The sequence below is a fragment of the Equus asinus genome, chromosome 9 (genome assembly GCF_041296235.1).
Source record: "Equus asinus isolate D_3611 breed Donkey chromosome 9, EquAss-T2T_v2, whole genome shotgun sequence".
Classification (NCBI taxonomy): domain Eukaryota; kingdom Metazoa; phylum Chordata; class Mammalia; order Perissodactyla; family Equidae; genus Equus; species Equus asinus.
Window position 1 is genome coordinate 5,933,537 of NC_091798.1, and position 20,928 is coordinate 5,954,464.

Below are 20,928 nucleotides of genomic sequence, written 5' to 3' on the forward strand. Positions count from 1 at the left end.
GAAAGACTGGACTCACCGAAACTGACTGTCCTGTGATGGAGCAGGCTCGGATGGGCACTCAGGCTCAGCTCTGGCTGGGGCCCAGGGCACTTCAGGGTGGGCTGAATTAGGGAGCCACACCCCAGGCTGCACTGACCCACATTCAAAAGAAAAGGGTATGGTTTTAAAATATATACCTGAAGGGCTTCAAGCAAGGCATGCGAGGAGTATGAGCCCAGGCCCTACACAGTGTGGTCAAGAAGTTGCCCCTCCGTTTCAAAAGGTTCCAGAACTGGCACCATCAGGCACGGCTGAAGTGGAGGGGTGGGGCTGCCACAATAAGGAGGACTGGTTGAAGGTCAGTTTAGGAGGGATCCCAGACCCCTCCCCCTCTACGGACGGAGGAGTTCCCTCTCCTGACTGGGCAAAGAAGGGAGGCTCAAAGCTGCTCTGGGCTGAGGACACCAGGGCAGCTGGCAGCAGGAGAGCCGGCTGAAGCCTAAGCCCCACTGACCCACCCACACACAGCTTCCTAAAAGGACGTCAGTCCTCCCACTGTTGAGTGGGGCAGACAATAGGGAGTCACTAGATAGCCGGGGGAAGCTTCTAGCAAGAAAGAGATAAACTAATCAAAGAGAAAATTCGAGAACACAGAACCTATGAAGGGAGAAGAAAATGCTTTTGAAAATCATTATCTTTAGAGGTAAAGTATTTTAACTGTAAAATATGAATAAGAGTTTATAAATATTTAGAGCGATATTCAGAGAAACAAGAGCTCTTGGAAATTAAAAATGATGGCAGAATTTGAAAACTCAATAGAGAATTCCTGCCAAAAACAGTTAAAAAAGAAAGAAACAACTGTTTTTAGGCCATGGACAAATGACAGTGACAGATACAGACCCCCGGAGGCAGGGCCAGGTCAGAGCACAGAGCACGCACGGAGCAGCCCAGGGGTCTGAGTGAACCGAAGCGAGAGAGATCAGGGTTTGTGGAGGCCGAGTCGGCAAACAGCTGTGGCCCATAGAAGAGAAGAAAGCCGCCGAGAGTGAAAACGTAGTTTAAAACTTCCGCACAAGGAACATCCCTGGCCCAGAAGACTGCACTGTTCTGCCAAACGTTTAATGAAGAAATAACACCAATTCTACACACATTTTCTCAGAAAACAGAAAAGGGGGAACTTCCAAATTCATTTTATGACACTAACATTACTCTGATACCAAAAACAAAGATATTACGAGGACACAAAATTACAGACTAATAGCCCTCAAGTACTGATGCAAAAATTCTTAACAAAATGTTAGCAAATTAAATCCAGAAATATTTAAAAAGGATAACAAATCAAGACTAAGTTGGGTTTATTACAGGAATGCAAATTTGATTTGATATTTTAAAACCAATCAATGTAAGTCACTATGTCAACCATTGCATCATCTTAAGGATTCAGAAAAGCATTCGGCAAATATTTAATACCCATCCATGACAAAACTCTCATTAAACCAGGAAAAGGTGTAAACTTTCTCACCTAATAAAGGGCATCTACAAAAAAGCCTACTCCCGACATCACACCAATGGTGGAAGGCTGGATGCTCTCCCCTAAGATGGGGAGCAAGCAGGGCGGCCCCTCACAGCTGCTACCCAGCACTGTGCTGGAGGCCTAACCAGCTCAGCAGGGAACACCTGGGCCCCACGCACACCACTGTGGGAAGGCAAAGTGGAAGGGTCACTGAGAAAACAGTTTCACAGTTTATTACAAAGTTAAACACACATTTAGTTTACACCCAGCAATCCTACTTCTAGACATCTGCCTTAGTGAAAACATATGTCCACAAAAAGCATATGAACTAAAAATCATGCCCACACTTGTACCAGAATGTTCATAGCAGCTGTAGCCAAAACCTGAAAACCCCAATGTTCATTAATGATGAACGGATGAACAAACAGTGGGAAGGTCATAGAAGAGAATGCTACTCAGCAATGGTAAGGAACTACTGACACACGAAACAGCAAGGATGAGCCTCAAAGATAATGTGCCGAGTGAAAGAAGTCAGATACGAGAGCACATCCTGTACACTCCCCCTCCTATGAACTCCTGGGAAGGTAAACAGCGACATCGGCAGAGCAGTGAGCTGGGGAGGGGGAAGGCACTGACGGCAAAGGGGTAAGAGGGAACTCTCAGGGATGACAAAAATGTTATTTTTCTTGATTTCGTGATGGTTACACAACTGTATAAATTTGTCAAGACTGATCAAATATTACACTTAAAATTGGTGAATTTTATTGCATTTTTAATCAGCTAAAACATCAAAAATAATTTAAAAATATTTTTAAAGCTCAATAAAAGAACTGGAAGATAAACTTGAAGAAACTTGTCAAAAACTACAACAAAAAGGCACAAAGATGGAAATTTTAACACAAAGATAAAATTAGAAGATCGGTCCAGGAGGTATCAAGCACTCCATGAAGAGAGAACTGAAGTGGAAATCAAACAACGCTAGACGAAAATGTCCTAGAACCAAAGGGCAGGGATTGCAGATGGAAAGGCCCACCAAATACCCAAGCACAGGCTCGCCGGGTCTCAGCGATACAGATACAGAACTACCCAGGCAACACTCCAAGAAACCTCAGCACACGGGAGTAAACGAGGAGATCCTGCAAGCTTTCGGAGAGGAAGATACTTCCCAAGTGGTGAAGAAGTGGAATGATTTTGGATTTCTCAACAGCAGACTGAGGTCGAGAAAACAATGGAGCAAAGTCTTCAAAATTCCGAAGGAAAAAGATTTCCAGTGCCAAATTCTATTTAGTCAAACTATCCAGAAAGTATCAAGCAGAAAAAAGACATTCAGAGTCACATTAGGTTGCAAAAAACTTATTCCCATGCATCCTTTCTTAGGAAGCTACTAGAAGATGTGTGCCACTCAAAGAAGAAAGTCAACCAAGAAAGAAGATGCCATGGGCTACGCAGCCTGGGAGAGAGGGGACTCGCAGGAGGATGACAGCTGGGCACCAAGCGTTCCAGCATGGAGCAGGTCAGATGGTCCAGAAGAGGCTTTTCCAGGAAAATGGAACGGTCAGCATGACTAATGAATCACCCGAAAGGCCTGAGATGCAGCCAGCCAGAGAAGGGCTGAGCTTAAACCAGTGACCAATAGAAATGAAGCTAAGAAGCAATGAACTCTGGGAATACATTGCTGAGGAAAGCAAAAGTTGTCATAATTTACTATGGATCAGTTGTGAATAGTGTTTGAGAACGTAAAACACTGATTATTGCTCCGACTAAAGTTACACTTCCACTCTACAAGCGAGGGCGGGGAATGGAAACAGCGATAAGCATGAGGAGTTGGGGAGGTGAGCTGAGTCCTCACGTTTTATAGAAGGAATTCATAAAAAATGTCTAAAACTGCAAAGTCAAGAGGTAGCAACACAAACATGTTACTTGAAAACACAGAACCAAATATACCAAATAATCAGATAAAAGAAGAGAAAGTGGTTACTTCTAAAGAAGGGAGAATGGGGAAAAGGGGGACGGGGGCCACTGTTTTTCACAGTAAACACTGTAGTTCCATTAAACCAAATGCATGTATTACTTTGATAAAATTTAATACTGAACATAAAGAAAAAGAATAAACTCCAAAAAAGTTGAAGGAAAGAAATAACAAAGAGAAAAAATTAATGAAATAGATTAAGACAAAAAAGAAAGGATCAGCAAAGCCAAATATTTATTCATTTAAAAGTCTATTAAATGGGCCGGCCCGGTGGCGCAGCGGTTAAGTGCACACGTTCTGCTTCAGTGGCCCGGGGTTCGCTGGTTCGGATCCCGGGTGTGGACATGGCACTGCTTGGCAAGCCATGCTGTGGTAGGTGTCCCACATATAAAGTGGAGGGAGATGGGCACGGATGTTAGCTCAGGGCCAGTCTTCCTCAGCAAAAAGAGGAGGACTGGCAGGAGATGTTAGCTTGGGGTTAATCTTCCTCAAAAAAAAAAAAACAAGGGAAAAGTCTACTGAAAAAGCAAAACTCTGATGAGACTTATAAAGAAAAAAAAAGATAAAAGTAAATACTACTAGAAAGTCATGCTTTCATTCAACAAATACATACTGGACCCTGGTGTGCTGAGGATCCAAGAGCAAACCACACCGAGTCCTTCCCTCCTGGATTAAGGGTAGAAAGGCTGATTTAAACAGGACACCGAAAGCACAAAAATACTTTCTGATCGGGGCTGGCCCCGTGGCCGAGTGGTTAAGCTCACGCGCTCCGCTGCAGGCGGCCCAGTGTTTCGTTGGTTTGAATCCTGGGCGCAGACATGGCACTGCTCATCAAACCACGCTGAGGCAGCATCCCACATACCACAACTAGAAGGACCCACAACGAAGAATATACAACTATGTACCAGAGAGCTTTGGGGAGAAAAAGGAAAAAATAAAATCTTAAAAAAAAAAAAAAATGCTTTCTGATCATAAAGACAAACACAGGGGCCAGCCCCGTGGCTGAGCAGTTAAGTCTGTGCGCTCCGCTGCAGCGGTCCAGGGTTTTGCTGTGTTCGATCCTGGGCGCGGACGTGGCACTGCTCATCAGGCCATGCTGAGGTGGCATCCCACATGCCACAATTAGAAGGACGAGCAACTAAGATATACAGCTACATACCAGGGGGATTTGGGGAGATAAAGCAGGAAAAAAAAAGACAAAGACATATATTTTACTTCATTAATTAAGAACTTCTGTTAGTAAAGAAAGAGAAAAGATAAGCTATAGACTGACATGCATATTAACTGATAAAGTATTAGACTCCTGAATACATATAGAACTCCTTTACAAATAAATAAGAAAAAGATAAACTGTAATAGAAAAATGGACAAAGAATATGAATATGTAAGTCATAGAACACAAATAATCAACATAGGAAGAGATGTTCAAGTTCATTAGTAAATAAGGAAATGCAAATTAAAACCGTGAGATACCACTTCTCAGGAATGGGCTAATTTTTTTTGTTTTTTAGGAAGATTAGCCCTGAGGTAAGATCGGCCACCAATCCCCCTCTTTTTGCTGAGGAAGACTGGCCCTGAGCTACCATCTGTGCCCATCTTCCTCTACTTTATATGTGGGACACTGCCACAGCATGGATTGTTGGGTCTGCACCCGGGATCCGAACCCACGAACCTGGGGCTGCCAAAGCAGAGCAGGTGAACTTAACCACTACACCACCGGGCCAGCCCCAGGGCTAATTTTTAAAAGTCTGACAGTTCAAAATTTTGGCAAGAATGTAAAGTAACAGGAACGTGCATCAATTACGAGTATAATTTGGAACAACTAATTTAATCAGCGATCTGAGGAAATCTAGGAGAGTTGAAGCACATACTCTTAAATGCGGTATTTCTACACCCAAGAACACACCTACAAGAAACTCGCAAATAAGGCCTGTGTGGATAAGGAAATATTACTGAACCATGACCACCTGGTTTTTCATGTCATTACCCACACCTGACTACGAAATGCCTCTAGGCATAAAAGTCCTCATTTACCTTCATATTCCCCCCACCAAGCGCAACAAAGAATTCGTGTTAATGATGAACCAAGGGAAGAATGAACGACGTTAGGCTGCCAGAGTGGTAGGACAGCAGGTGAATTTCTTTCAATTCCCGCCTTTTTTTTGTTATAGCACTGCTTGTATAATACAGAGTGAAATATTAAAAATGCCTTAGTTTGGTTACAATAGAAATTCAGAATGTTATTGGGGTAAGCTAAAAGATTTTTTTTTGATAATTGAGTTTTGGAGTTCAGATATTTAAACTCCCTAACAGATTGGGTCCTAGACATTGAAGGTACAGTCACGTGCCACATAATGGCATTTTGGTCAAGGACAGATTGTATATATGACAGTGGTCCCATAAGATTAGTATCTATAGCCTAGGTGTGTGGTAGGCTGTCCCATCTAGGTTTGTGTGAGTACATTCTATGATGTTCGCACAGTGACGAAATCGCCTAACCACATATTTCTTGGAATGTGTCCCCGTCAGTACACAAAGTATGACCGTATATAGGTATTTACTGTAGTGTATAAATTCCTGCCCACTTCACTGGGCTACCTTGAAAAATCACTAATAAAAGGTTTTAAAAAATATTTTAGAGTCTACAAAATGCTAGCTGAAGGTGAAGTGTTGTCATGTCTCACACAAAGCAACGTGCTCTCCAGAACACTGAGGCACCTGCTCCTGCTCTTACGCTACCAGATCCAGTGGGCTCCTCAAGACAAGTATCAGCCACTACACCGTCATGTTCTCTGTAGCCCCAGGCAATAAGGCCATGTCGCTTACGAGGTGCCAAGCATTGTACTGGGTGTGAGCAATACAGCAAAATGTACCACGACCCTGGCCGCACTCCCACAGTGCTTACAGCCCAAGGGGATGCCAGCCCAAGGTGGAGAATAGTGAAATGCTGGCTGAGTGTACATACACATGGACAAACAAATATGAAGGTGGCTGAAGAAATGTGCAATGTTCAGCTGGAGGAGCTGCCTCAGTAGGCATATGGTGACTGGCCTTTAGGACCAGAAGCAGCCCTGCTGTGTGTGCCCAGGGGGATTCCTCCGCACTGGAGCAGTGCGAGCAGAGACTGCACTGTCAGATGCTGAACAGGACGACAGGACACACAAGCACCGGGGGGAGATGCCCAGACTACATGTCAGGACTTTTCCAAATCAGAGTATTAAGCTATGCCCAATAAGGAGAGAAGAAAAATCATGCAGAGGAGGGTCCAGGGAGGGACAAACTGCCACATAAAAGGAGTGCCACATGCACACAGGGACAAATGTGGCAACACGGTATTGAGGTGAACACGGGAAAAGATACTCCTTCTCACTCCACAGGCCTAGCGCACTTGCGGAGTTCCTCCCGATGCCTCCCAGACGCAGGGTTCTTACCAAGACAGAGGCATCTCGAGGCGTCCTCTGGCATCCAAACTCCCCCTTTTCCCAGCTGTGAAAGCATATCTGGTTCAGGTCCTAAGAGTCCTGTTTTTAAAGGAAAAAAATGGACCATATGTGTTCACACCAGAGAGAAAATCAGTGCAAGGATGAGATCTGGTCCTCTAAACTTCCTGGAAAAGGTGACATAACAGGAAGGCCCAGGGTAGAGACGAGTTCCCAGGAGGCAAAGATGGCTCAGGCCTGACACAAGCAATCTGTTCCCATGTCTTTCTCCCCGCCAGAAGGGAGGAGGATTCGACCCCTAGTCCCCTGTGAGGCATCTGCACTGAGACTCCAAGAGTCACCAAGGATAGGCAGGCAGTGGCCCTGAAGACGACATCCTCGGTCAGCCCACTCCAACCCAACCTTTCACATGTAACCAGTTGAAGGGTCCCAGAGCAACGTCCAGATGTGAAGATCAGCCTTCAGAGGCTGCCCCTTACCCAGCGAGACCAGGGTGCTGTAGTTCTCCAGCATCACCTCCCTGTGCAGGGCCCTCTGAGCAGGGCTCAGCTGTGCCCACTCGTCCCAGGTGAAGAGCACGGCCACATCCTTGAAGGTCACCGATTCCTGTAACAGGAAACCCGTCCCTGTTCACCAGCGGCTACCCTTCACGGGGCTCTCTGGGGAATGCTGGGACCCTGGGCCCCGGGGGCCGGTTGAGATCTGCAGGACGTTAGCATAGGGGGCCTGGTGTTCTGTGACAAGGCAAGCACTTCCTCAGGGTCTCCTAGGGGCCGAGGTTTTATTAGACCTTGTTCTCCACCTTGAAGAAACATATGTCATGGAGAAAACATGTTTCCTCAGCACTGGGACTTCATACCTGCTGTTCATTTTGACAAAACATTTTCTCCCATCTCCCTCAATGTGCCCAGCCCTGCCTCCACCCCCACCCCATGACCAAACCCTCCGCAGGTCTCGGCTTAGACATTACTTCCTCAGCACGGCCTTCCTCGACTGATCCCATCACCTGTGCAGGTCCATCAACGCTGGGTCACACTTGATGTGAGCTTTCCGTGCCCTTGGACTGTGAACTCCAGGAAGCTGTGCCCGTCTCCACATCTCCCTTCTCCCCAGCACGTCTTCCAGAACACGGCGTGTGCACCTAGCACCTATTATTTGTTGCTCAGCAACTCCTGCTTCTTTCAGTTGCTCACCTGCTCACCCCCAACACACATACACGGTTCCCATGGAAACAGTCGTTCTGGGCAATGTGACCTTGCCTCTCTCTCTGATCACAACTAGCGCCGTCCTTGGAAACTAATGCCTGAGAGGCCAAGGGAGCTGCTGTGCACTGAGAAAGAAGAGTTAAGCAGAAGCCCAGAGAAGAAAGCCAAGGGTCCAAGAGAAAGGACTTTTAGGTTATTCTAGACTCCATTTCCATAGCCAAAATCCAATTGCATCTTTGCCTTTGGAAAAATACGTGGGAGATATACCAGTACCCTTCCAAGAAAAGCCTACTTTTGCTTAAGACAGTCTGAGCTGGGTTTCTATCACCTGCACCCAGAGCCTTGCACAAAGTAGGCAACCAAGAAACACTTACTGGATTCAACCCATGAACCAGTTTGCCAGGGACCACTGTCCACCTTTGTATCACCTGCACAGATCACAGCACCCGGCACGTTTTACATCCCTGAAAGAGGTCTGCTGAATGGCAACCAAATCAAGGCAGCCTGTAAACAGGAGACAAATGTGTGACACCAACGAGTTTGAGGAAAAGGCTAGGGCACGGAAATTCCACAGTGGACTGGCATTGTGGGGACAGGGTTCACAGAAAAAGTGGTGCCTAGGATGAGTCCTAAAGGACAAGTCAGAAACCAGGAGGAGGAGGGTGAGCAGCCAGTGAGCTGCCACTGGGTTGAACACAGCACCCTCAACTGGCTGCTCACCCCTTCCAACGATTTCTGCCACAGATTCCTGTCCTGGACAGGCTTAAATGTGAAGGAATTAGACAATTTTACCAAATTCATCAGAATTCATACATTCAAATGCTATCTCCTTCAAAGTGGAGTCCACACTCTTACTCTAAACAGGCTGGCACTGCTCAAAGCTTTTCAGTAATTTACTGAAATTGAAAACATATCATTTGAACGATTTCATTGGTACCTAAAATTCCTCTGGAGTAAAAAGCCAAATGTCATTTTAAAAAAGAGTGCAGTCAACCCCACCTCCCCAAGAAAGTGTCAGAATTCCTCTCTTCTCTCAACTCCTATGTCAGGCACTGCCTTTACTGCTTTACAACCCTAATCTTACTTGCCAGTGGAAAGAGTACAGGTTTCCATTTTGGACCAACGTGGGCTCCAGTTCCTGTTGTGTCACGGACAATACCTTTAGCAGGATACTTAGCTCCAACATCCACTGGGACAAGCTCAATATGGTGGGGGGCGGGGAGCAACTGGGTCAGCCTCTGAGTGAGACTGGATTGGGAGAAAAGCTCCTGGTCAGGGAAAGAAACATGCTCACACTCTTCAAACCTCCAGATTCAAATCTTCTCAGGCAATCTGGAGGGACCCCATAGCAAATCCCCACTCACCTGGGCCATGGTTGGCAGGTGGCTGACTGCCATTCCTTCTTCTCTGATGAGCCCGTTTAAGGACAAGGAGAGCAGGGCTCCTCAGGCTGGAAACTTTGAGGAGAGGACTGGATCAAAAGATAGTACACAGCAGTCCAGAGCAATGCTGTGAGCATTCATATCCTGGGAGGCGTCCAATATCCCAAGCAGTGAATTCTTCGTCCCTCTTTGCTCCCAATTCTCTCTCTTTCTTCGGAGGGTATTTCTGCTCACCTCCACTGTAAAGGGACTCACTCACTATGCTACTACTTTCCCCCCACATCTTTCCCCTAGCATCGGAGACAAATCCTCCTTTTCTATCTTAAATACATTGACTTCTCCTGGCCAAAGCCACCCTCCAGCCCCAGTTCTCATGCTTTCTACCCACCTTCTGGCCTTCGCCCTTAAGTTATGCTGAGAGGTCTCAAGAGAAGTGTGTCTCCTGCCTGGACAGCTGCCTAATCCTGGGAGGGCAGGGGAGGGGAGGAAGTGGGGAAAGAGGGTCGTCTTCTTTCTCAAAAAGGAAGCTAGGAAGGCGGGATCTTCATTGCCCACCTCTCTCAGGCCAAGCCCTTGTCTGGCCTTAGGCCTCTCCCTCTCCCAGTTTGGATGACCTAGAGTCAAAGGTGGGCGAGAAGCAGTGTATTTGTTGAGGGGGTGGGGGGCTAGCAATCTAATTCACGCAACCTCCCGTCCTGCCCTCTGCCAGGTCCCCGGGGAGCGGCTGCACAGGCTACCCAGCGCTGCCCCGGCCCGCGAGTCCCGCATACAGGGCTCCGAATCCTACCGGGGCATGTATTCCCGGAGCATAAACGGGCTGCCCGTCGTCGGCTCCAAGACACACGCCAGAGGCCCTGACCGCATCCTCCTCCACATGCACTCGCAGGTTCGGACTCTAAACCCGAGAGCCCACACCTGGCCGTCCTCCCTCCTTCTCTTTGGAAGCAAACCTCAGCCATACATCCCGGGAAGTTTGGGGCATCAGATCAGCGTCCTCCAGAACGGACCACAACCCAGACCTGCTCGGCTTTCCCTTTTCCCTGTCCCCGGGCCCGACCACTGCACCGCCGCTCCCGCTCTCCCATGCGGCTGTGGCCACCGTGCCTGGTCACCACTGAGTTGCCCTTCGAGGAACCTGTGCCGGCGGCAAAAGACCGCAACCGCCACATCGCAGGCAGAACACAATGAGCTGGAGTCTGCAGCCGGGGTCTGAACTGCGCTTGCGCGTTGCCCTGGGAACCGCAGAGCTGAATCCCTTCAAGTCCGAGGGGGGCAGCACTTCTACTTCCCAGACTCCTGTTTCCAGAAGGCGAATTGGCCACGAGCTCCTGCACCAGCGCCGGGCCGAGAACATCATTGCGCGCCTGCGCAGATAAGGCCCCGCCCTTCAGCCCCCTACCCCAGGTCTAGTGTTTTCGGGGCTGAAACTACGTTTCCCAGAGGCCTCGGCGGGGGTCGCCGTTCCTCCTGCCGATGACTCCCTGTGCGCTAACCCGCATGTGCCGACTTGGTTCCGTTCTGGTGAGACTTGGAATCGCTGTGTGCCTTGAAAAAATGCCCAAGGACATAGAGACTAGGGAAAAGTTGAGCACGGGATGGGAGAGGTTATTCCGGGGAAGCAGCGCCTGGGCCGCTGACGAGAGCGGGTCGGGGAAGGCCCCCGAGGACGGAGTAGGAGGCCACAAGCCGACAAGGCCGCTTCCTCACAGAGGACCGCGCCTCGGCCCCGCGGGCGCAAACGATACCGCGCAGGGGAGGGTCGGCCGGGGGGCGCGGCGGGGCCGGCGGGGGCGGGGGGCCGAGCGCGCGCCTCTCGGCGCCTTCCCGGGCGGAGGAGCTCGGATGCCCAGGGGCCCCCTCTTCCCCTACTGCGGGGCAGGAGGAGGTGGTCCTCCGTTTGCGGACAGTCTTCTGCAGGCCGGGCAAGGGTGAAGCGATAGATATAAACATGCGACGGGAGCTACTCGTTGCCTTTGAACACCCGTTTTCATGGCGCTCAGGAAGGAGCGATGAGAGGGCTTTAACTTTGTCAGTGGTAGAAAAATAGCCGAGAAAGTGCCTGAGGCTTGTCAGGTCACTGTTGGTCGCCTCTTAGGAAGCAGTGTCAGTGGCCCTGCCTGACACTAGGGCATCTTGTTTGCGTTTCATTGAAAATTTTATCCTGTAGACACTTGGGAGCATCATGTGTCAGGCTCTGTTCTGGGGGCTGGAGAAATAGCAGAGAAAACCAGGCACTTGTGCAGGTTTAATTCCACTCGGGGAGGTGGTCAATAAGAAACAGAAAATAGGTATCAGGTAGTGCTGACACAGTGAAGCTGTGTCAAGGTTTAGAGGGTGGGGCTGGGAAGTTCTCTTTCAGGAGATAACATCTGAGCAGAGATTTGAAGACAGTGGGGGAAGCCATGTGAACATCTGGGAAGAGCCTCTAAAGGGAAGGGGACAGAAATGCTGTCCAGAGATAGACGTGTGCCTGGCGAGTTCGAGGCTCAGCAAGGCCAGTATGAGTGGAGATGGCATGGGGAACAAGGCAGTGGGAGATGAGGTAGGAAGGTAACTAGGGGCCTTGAAGGCCATCATAGAAACTTGGGGTTTACTCTGTGTGTGATGGGAAGCTGTTGAAGGGGTTTGAGCAAGAGCCCCATGGCTGAGCACATCCTGACAGAGTCACTGGTCAACTGTGGAGACAGATGCTGGCTGGGCTACAAGGGATCCAGGAAAGCCAGTTAGGAGGCTACTACGGCCACCCAGGCAAGGGGCAGCCTGCCACAATTATACAAGCTTTCTACAAGGCATCTGCTTTGAGAACCTAGTGATTCTAAGATAATTAAGGGTCTGGATGGCATGCTAAGTTTTGATATTCCATTTTCAGGTATATGAGGGTGATAATGTAACATTTACTGACCACTACCTAGATATCTACTGGGCACTTTTATAAGCACTTTACATTAGTATTGAACATAATCCAAAGCTATGAGGTTTGCACTGTTAACAAATAAGAAAGCTGAGGCCCTGATATGTTAAGTGCCTTGCCTAAGGCTTCATGTCTAGTAAGCAGAACCAGGAGTCCTGCCCCTGCTGGTAGAGGAGCAGCCCAAAAGTTGTCCCCTCCTTCCTGCCCAGGACGCCTGGGAACTGACATACAAGGGCTGAAGGCTTCCAAAGCGCCTGGAAAAAGTAGTTAAACCTTCATTTATCTGACCCATTTCTTCTGGTGCAACCTCTAAGATTAATATTTTACCAATTCTGAGTTATTGCGTCCATCTTAGGCTTCAATACACTTCATTCTTCCTCCCCCTCTTGTCCTGTGCCTTCCTTTTGAGCCTTTATTTTGCTGCTGTCTTTATCATTTTCATCTATGGTCTACCAATCTCTCTGTCCCCTTTCCTCTTCCCTTCCATTTGTATCTTTTGAGATCAGGTGCGAAACAAGAAAAAGAAATAAGGGAAAGGAAGAAACTGGGTGTAAGGGGACACATTATTAAAAACCTAAGTTTCTGAGGATACAATTAATTCAGTGTTTCATTCCCCTTTGTCCTTGCCTGTTATAACTCCAAGAGGTAGACCTTAAAGGTCCCCTTGCCCAAAGAGATTGAACTGCTCAAGGTCCAAACACTCCGGGTCCATAGGGAACCTCCCCACTGCCACCCACAACATCTTCTGCACCCATCGTTGATTCCCATCTCGCCCAGTGGAAAGTTTCCTTCATCCTAGTGAAATAGATTCCTATGGCCTCCTCCTGTGCCCCAGATCTTATTTTCCCACTTTGAGCTGCCCATCCCTTCCTTGTTGCACCTTCAGACTCTCTTACGCCTCTTCTTTTCAGTGATAAACATGCTCAATTCTTCTACCTTAAATCACACACACTCTGGTGGATTGTTGGTTGGCTACATCAGCCCCATTCTCGAACCCTCCTTTTCTTTGCTTACCTCTACCATAGAGGCTAGAAGAGCTAAACACTTACGTTCCCAGCCCCTTTTGCTACCAGCCTCTAGATAACACAGCTGTGGTCAATGAGATGGAAGGAGAAGTCTGCTGAAGGGCTTCTGGGAAACCTTTTCTGATAAAAGGCAGACGTTGCAGGTGCTAGCCACCCACTTTCTTCCTGCCTTGAATGCAGATACTTTCTGGAGCTGTGGCAGCCATCACATGACCACGATGGAAAACAAGGCACTGAACTATTTGGTCTCTGAACCAATGCCAACCACCGCCAGTTTTGTTATGTGAGAAAAATAAATCCCTATTTGCTTGTAAGCCATTGTTAACTGGGCTTTCTATTATTTGTAGCCCAAAGCTCTTCTAATCTCTAGACCCTCTCTCAACCCCAATCTCCCTCCAGTTATCTTTCTAAATTTCTTCTTTCTCAAACTACTAAGTCCTTTTCAACCTTGAACTCACTCTGTGGCCCACTAAAATTTACAGAGGGTATCAATAACCCAAACCAAAGGCTGTATTTCTGTTTTTACCTTACTTTAACCCTCTAGGATTTGAAAACAGTAACCATTCCTATCCCTACGCTAAAATTCTCCTTTTACTTGTGTGCCACCCCCTTCTCCTGATTTTTCTCTCCTTTGGCTGTTGTTTCCTCTCAGCTTCTAGGGCCTCCACTTCCTCCACTTGCCTGGTCAATGACAGTCCTCCCAGGGGCCCTTTATCACTGCCCTTCTATTTAGTCTACTGCCCGTCAGGAGACTTCGCTAGGATATCCATAACTCAGCAAAATGCCCCCAAAATGAACTCATCATTGCTCCACCCAACTGGTCAACTTTACGTGTTTTTAATTAGGGCACCCCCTTTCCCCTCAAATAAGAAATTCAGGTGCCCATATTTAATCAGTTACCACCTTATGTAGATTCTGCCTCATTATTGCTTCAATTCTTCCTTTCCTCTCCCATCCTACTGCCAATTTCTTAGGTTAGCCCTTGGAAAACAAAGAATACATCTTATTCATTTTGATTTTCTAATCATGTCTAGTGCATATTTAGCACTTATTAAATGTGAAATAAACGAAATTGTCTTTCCTATCATAACTATAGATCTATAAGATCTCCCTGATTGTCTGAATATGTTGAGTTGCAGAGATTTTGTTCCTAGTTCAAATTTTCACATCTGTTAGCGTTCAGCCTTGCTCTTCTCCTTTCCACTTCAAGAATTTGATACAGAGATAAGTATTTTGAATCCTGTGTACTTAAAGACTACATTTAATTTATATTGTTTTCTAAATAATTAGCTTATTTAAACAGTTTAATGACTATTAATTGAGAACTCAGAACACCATGCTATTGCATTAAGATCTGTACAATTGTTCCATCACCTGGTAGCAACCAGCCTATATTTAGGGGAGAAAATAACAATGCAGGGGGAGGGGGAGGGACGGGGGGATAATAGGATTTGGCAGAGGTAGAGAATTTTGTCTCAGAACATCCAGGGAAACCAGACTGTGGAACAGGAGCATCTAGATAACGTATATAACATGGTAAAAGATCAAAGATCTCCTAGCATTCATTACATTTATAGGTCTGTAGCATGTTACAGCTAAAATGGATCCTGGAGACCTTCTAAGTCTCAAATCTCTCATTTACCAGAAAAGGAAACTGTGACCTGGTGAAAGGTGACTTGTGCAAGTGAGTGGCAGGTCAGGACTACGTACCAGGTCTTTGGGCTGTCCAGCTGAGCACCCTCACATGCTCTCCAGTGTGAAGTCTCTGACGTCCAAAGGAGAATCTGCAGCATGCTACAACGGAGCTTATCTTCAGTGGGAATCCTCCTCGTTTAGAACATTAGCTACTTAAACTTTCTGATATAAAGTGAGTTTCACTTTCAGAATCAAGATTTCTCCACTTTGATATGGTTTCTCTGCGATGGTCTGTAGTATCTGGAAGGTATACTTGAACTGAAAGATTTCTACACCATTACATTTAGTAGGTTTCTGCATTGCATGATTTATCTGATTATCACTGAAGAGTTAATCATGGGTCCAATGAAAACTTTCCTCACGTATGAGTTCTCTGATGTCGTGTAAGGTTTGTACTCCGACTGAAGGCTTTTCCACATTCATTACACTGATAGGGTTTCTCTCCTGTATGAGTTCTCTGATGCACTATAAGAGATGAATTCTTAATGAAGGCTTTTCCACATCGATCACATTCATAGGGTTTCTCACCAGTATGAATTCTTTGATGCTCAATAAGGTATGCGCTCTGGCTGAAGGCCTTTCCACATTCATTGCATTCATAAGGTTTCTCTCCAGTATGAATAACCTGATGTACAGTAAGGGATGATCGCCCAGTGAAATGTTTTCCACATACCATACACTCATATGGTTTCTCTCCAGTATGGATCCTCCGATGTTGAGTAAGAGATGAATTCTTACTGAAAGCTTTCCCACACTGATTACATTCAAAAGGTTTTACCCCAGAATGAAGTCTCTGATGTTCTATTAGATATGTACTTTGGCTAAAGGATTTTCCACATTTGTTACATTTGTACGGCTTTTCTCCAGTGTGATTTCGCTGATGCAGGGTAAGAGTTGAGCTCTTACTAAAGGCTTTTCCACATTCACCACACTCATAGGGTTTTTCTCCAGTGTGACTTCTCTGATGGACAATAAGATGCATACTCTGACTGAAGGCTTTTCCACATTCATTACATTCATAGGGTTTTTCTCCTGTGTGAGTTCTTTGATGTACTGTGAGATTCATGCTTTGGGTAAAAGCTTTCCCACATTCATTACATTTGTAGGGTTTCTCTCCAGTATGAATCCTTTCATGTTGAATAAGGGATGAATTCTTGCGGAAAGATTTTCCACATTCTTTACACTGATAGGGTTTCTCTCCAGTATGAGTTCTTTGATGAACAGTTAGGTTCATGCTCTGACTGAAGGTTTTCCCACATTCATTACATCTGTAGGGTTTCTCTCCAGTGTGAATTCTTTGGTGTACAGTAAGGGAGGAGCGTTCAATGAAGTGCTTCCCACATATATCACACTTATAGGGTTTCTCCCCAGTATGAATCCTCTGGTGCTTAAGAAGGGATGAGCTCTGACTGAAGGTTTTTCCACATTGATTACATTCATAGATTTTCTTTCCTACAAACATTCTTTGAGTTTTAATTAATTCAGAATTTTGTTTAGTGTCTTTTCCATGTGAATTCTGATTATGGGGCCTTTCTCCCCTAGGAATACTTTGTTGTGTATCAAGGACTGAACCCTGACTGGAATATCTTTCAAATTCATTACCTCTACAGACCCTTCTCTCAGTGGGGGTTTCCTTATGGGGAACTGCCACTTGGCCCAGATGTCTATCCTGGTTTTTCTGTTGCCCCTCTAACCAATTATCAGGTTCCCAGGTTTCCCCTAAGGAAGAATGCCAGAGACCTTCCCTTTCCATTATTACCCATAGGATAAATCTTCAGTAACGTTGGTTCTGCAGTTGACTCTTTGGTTTCAAGTGTTGTCTCCCAGTCTGAAAAAAATAAACAATTCAAATGCACATTGGTTTCTGAGCTGGGAGACCGAAAACTGAAAAGGTGGGAATTAGAGAATAAAACTGAGAATAACCATAGGGACATTTGAGAGCTTTCAAAGATGTTCCTACAATTAGGAATAGAACTGGAAGGGAGGGAAACTGAGCTGGGACAAAAGAACAGTGAACCAGTTATAAATAATACGGGAACCAGACGCAGGGTAAGCAGAACAGTGAGCCTCTGGAGGAGGGACAGACACTGAAGTCACTGACCGCGGGACAAGACTAAAGAACGAAGATGGCACTAGGGCAAATATTCATAAGCTGGGTTGGCAGAGGCAGATCCAGAGGCCCTGGCACTCGCCATCACCCCTCCTACGCTGCTGCCTGTAATCCTGACACTAACTCTTCGTCAAACATCCCAGTGTGACACAGTGAAAGGACTGTGGACCCTGGAGTCAGACGAATGGGTTCAAACCCTGGCTGTGTTCACATTTATATCTGCACTAGTTACTTGTTTCTCTAGTTTTGAGTTTTCGGATATAAAATGAGGATAAAGATAATCTGATAAGAATTAAGTAAGATAATGTATTAAATGAGACAATTTTCACTAGTTAACTTGTTTCACACTTACATCTTCACTAGTTTCTTGTTTCTCTGGGTCTGAGTTTTCAGATATAAAATAAGGATAAAAATAATCTGATAAGGGTTAAGACAGACAATGTATATAAACTACCCTTCGGGAACATACTTGTCTGGATCATAAAATGCCAGAACATACTTGAAACTTAAACTCGTGTGGGAGGATGACAATGTAAATAGCTTTCCCCTGCAAACTTTGCAGGCTGTAATTTTCTCACAAAAGAGAGTCCTAAAGCGTCCTACCCTTTCCTAAATATCTACTCCTTAAAGATGAGAACTGGTGGCAGGGACAGGCAAGGGAGAATCTGTTGAACTGCTTGAGGGGACGCTGACGGAAGGACCTTGTAGCCACTCAGACTTTATTTTTTCAGATCCCATTTGTTATCCCAGACAAAATGGCCTGGAGGCAGTGAGAGGCAGAGGACAGGAAACTACAGTCTGAGAATCAGCTTGTCAGCCTGATCAAAGTCAACAGAGCTGAGATCAACACGGAGCCAGCAAACCAAAGGCTTGAGGGCAGGAGGCTTTGCTGTGAATAAGAGGTGTGTGTCAACTGGACCTCCTCCTTGCAGCCTGAGCTGCTTCCACAGAGGAGGAGAAACAGTAGCAAGCCAAGGAGGCCCCACCTCCAAAACACACACACACCGCCCAGTGACCTCAGAAAGCACCCATCCGGTCAAGTACGAGAACAACAGGGAGCACAGGAACCAGAGGTGGCCAGTGCCCTCCATCAGCACATCCAGCAAGCCAGCTAAAGTTCTTTGAGAACATTCAAAGTGCTACCCAGTAAACAACATAAAGGGCAAAGGGGATCCATTCACATGGTTAGACAAATAAAAAGCCCATGCAGAACTCCCTCCACTCAAAGATAAATGATACAGAGAAAATAATCAAGTTTGGAAACTATGTAGAAGTTTAAGAAATAATTTTTCTTTTGAGGAAGATTAGCCCTGAGCTAACATCTGCTGCCAATCCTCCTCTTTTTGCTGAGGAAGACTGGCCCTGAGCTAACATCTGTGCCCATCTTCCTCTACTTTCTATGTGGGACGCCTGCCACAGCATGGCTTGCCAAGCGGTGCCATGTCCACACCCGGGATCTGAACTGGCGAACCCCGGGCTGCCAAAGCAGAATGTGTGCACTTAACCGCTGCACCACTGGGCCGGCCCCAAGAAATGAAATTTTAAAATAATAAAAACTGGAGAATGAGAAGAAAAAAGAAGCATAAAAACTAAAAGGGAGAATAAACCTTGGAAGTATAATTAAATGCTTCCAATCATCAAAAGACATCATAAAGAAAGTAAAAAAAAAAAAAGTCACATACTGGGAGAAGATATTTGTAACACATGACCCACAAAGAACTAGAACTAGACTTGGAAACAGTATCTCTGGAACACTAAGCCCACCAGAAAAGGGGGCAGAGGTCTTGAAAGGACTGAAGAAAAGGGAACCTGAATGGCTTGGCAAGTCTACTAAAAGGTATATACATCTAGGTAAATCTGCCTTGTAAAGGTATACCATGATTCATAATTTTAAAAGTAGCATTGTGTACAATAGCAAAAAATTGGAAACAACCCAAATATCCATCAACAATAGAATTAAATTGTGAAATGTTTATACAATGGAATAACTGACAACAGTGAATGTTATGGACTTGGTGTTTGTGTCTTCCCAAAATTCCTATGTTGAAGCCTAATCCCCACTGGGATTAGGTGGGACCTAATCTAAGAGGTGGGACCTGAGAGGTCATGAGGGGGGCAGCCTTAGTGCCTTTATGAGAAGGGATGAGAGAGCTTGCTTCCTCTCTACTCTCTACCATGTGAGGAGGCAGCCAGAAGGCAGCATCCTGGAAGATAATATAGGTAGTACACTCATTGACATGAAACTTAAAAGGATCTTTTCAAATACCATGTCTTCTCAGACAAGTGAAACAAAAGAAAAAATAAACAAGTGGGACTTCATCAGACTAAAGAGCTTCTGCAAGGCATAAGAAACTAGGATCAAAACAAAAAGACAACCCAACAATTGGGAGAAAATATTCGCAAATCACACATCCAATAAGGGGTTAAATCTCCATAATATATAAGGAACTCACACAACTGAACAACAAAAAAACAAACAGCCTGATCAAAAAATGGGCAGAGGATATGAACATTTTCCCAAAGAAGATCTACAGATGGCCAATAAACACATGAAAAGATGTTCAACATCACTAATCACCAGAGAAATGCAAATTAAAACTACACTAAGATACCATTTACACCTGTTAAAGTGGCTATAATCTCTAAGACTAAAGATAAATGTTGGAGAGGGTGTGGAGAAAAGGGAACCCTCCTACACTGCTGGTGGGAATGCAAACTGGTGCAGCCACTATGGAAAACAGTATGGAGATTCCTCAAAAAACTAAAAACAGAACTACCATATGACCCAGCTATCCCACTACTGTGTATCTACCCAAAGAATTTGAAATCAACAATCCAAAGTAACATATGCACCCCTATGTTCACTGCAGCACTATTCACAATAGCCAAGACATGGACACAAGCCAAGTGCCCATGGACTGATAATTGGATAAAGAAGATGTGGTATATACATACAATGGAACACTACTCAGCCAGAAAAAAAGACAAAATCATCCCATTTGCAACAACATGGAAGGACCTGGAGGGAATTATGCTAAGTGAAATAGGCCAGACTGATAAAGACAAACACCAGATGATTTCACTCACATGTGGAATATAAACAAACACATGGACAAAGAAAACAGTTCAGTGGTTACCAGAGGAAGGGGGGTGGGGGGTGGGTACAGGGGGTGATGGGGAGCACTTATGTGGTGACAGACAAGAAATAATGTACAACTGAAATCTCACATTGATGTAAACTATTATGAACTCAATAAAAAAATAAAGAAGCATTAAAAACCCCCCCAAACAAAAATTCACTGCTTTTCACATTACTAATAACTTCCCTCTCTGTTTCTGAGTTAACAAGGTGACTAGTGTAACAGTGTCACTAGGAACAGCACCTCTGTCTTTACATTTTCTACTCATCTTTTATAAAATAGCAGAATCTAATGAAACATTCAGTTGCTATCCACACAAACACTTTAGTACAGAAAAAGAAGACAATGATGCTGAAAAGAAAATTAGGCCAGGATGCAGAAGTTCTATTTTTGCTAGATAGACTAGGAAATAAGAAGTCACAGCAAATGTGGAGGGAGGAGGGCAAAAGGGGTGATTAGGCACATGAGTGTGGTGATGGATGTAATTAGTCTTTGGTGGTGAACCTGATGTAACCTATGTAGAAATCGAAATATAATGACGTACACCTGAAATTTATAT

The 20,928-nt window shown here is 45.6% G+C and overlaps 1 protein-coding gene and 1 long non-coding RNA gene across 34 annotated transcripts in view; one reads left to right on the top strand and one right to left on the bottom strand.

Moving 5' to 3' along the window:
* The window catches only part of LOC106843714 (zinc finger protein ZFP2), a 100,692-nt gene that overhangs the window by 15,455 nt on the left and 64,309 nt on the right, over positions 1 to 20,928 (bottom strand). For 22 of the 33 annotated variants that reach the window (XM_070516953.1, XM_070516944.1, XM_070516942.1 and 19 more), the window contains one exon: positions 15,469 to 16,947. In XM_070516953.1, coding sequence (XP_070373054.1) covers positions 15,478 to 16,872 — 1,395 coding nt within the window. In that variant the 5' untranslated portion in view covers positions 16,873 to 16,947 and the 3' untranslated portion in view covers positions 15,469 to 15,477. Of the gene's footprint in view, positions 1 to 16; positions 132 to 6,892; positions 6,983 to 7,380; positions 16,948 to 20,928 lie in introns of those variants that run through there. The other 11 variants (XM_070516925.1, XM_070516924.1, XM_070516948.1 and 8 more) reach the window with 11 other exon arrangements.
* Positions 10,874 to 15,482, top strand: LOC139046125 (uncharacterized). The gene is made up of 2 exons (XR_011505702.1): positions 10,874 to 11,009; positions 15,070 to 15,482. It is a non-coding gene; the product is annotated as an uncharacterized lncRNA (long non-coding RNA).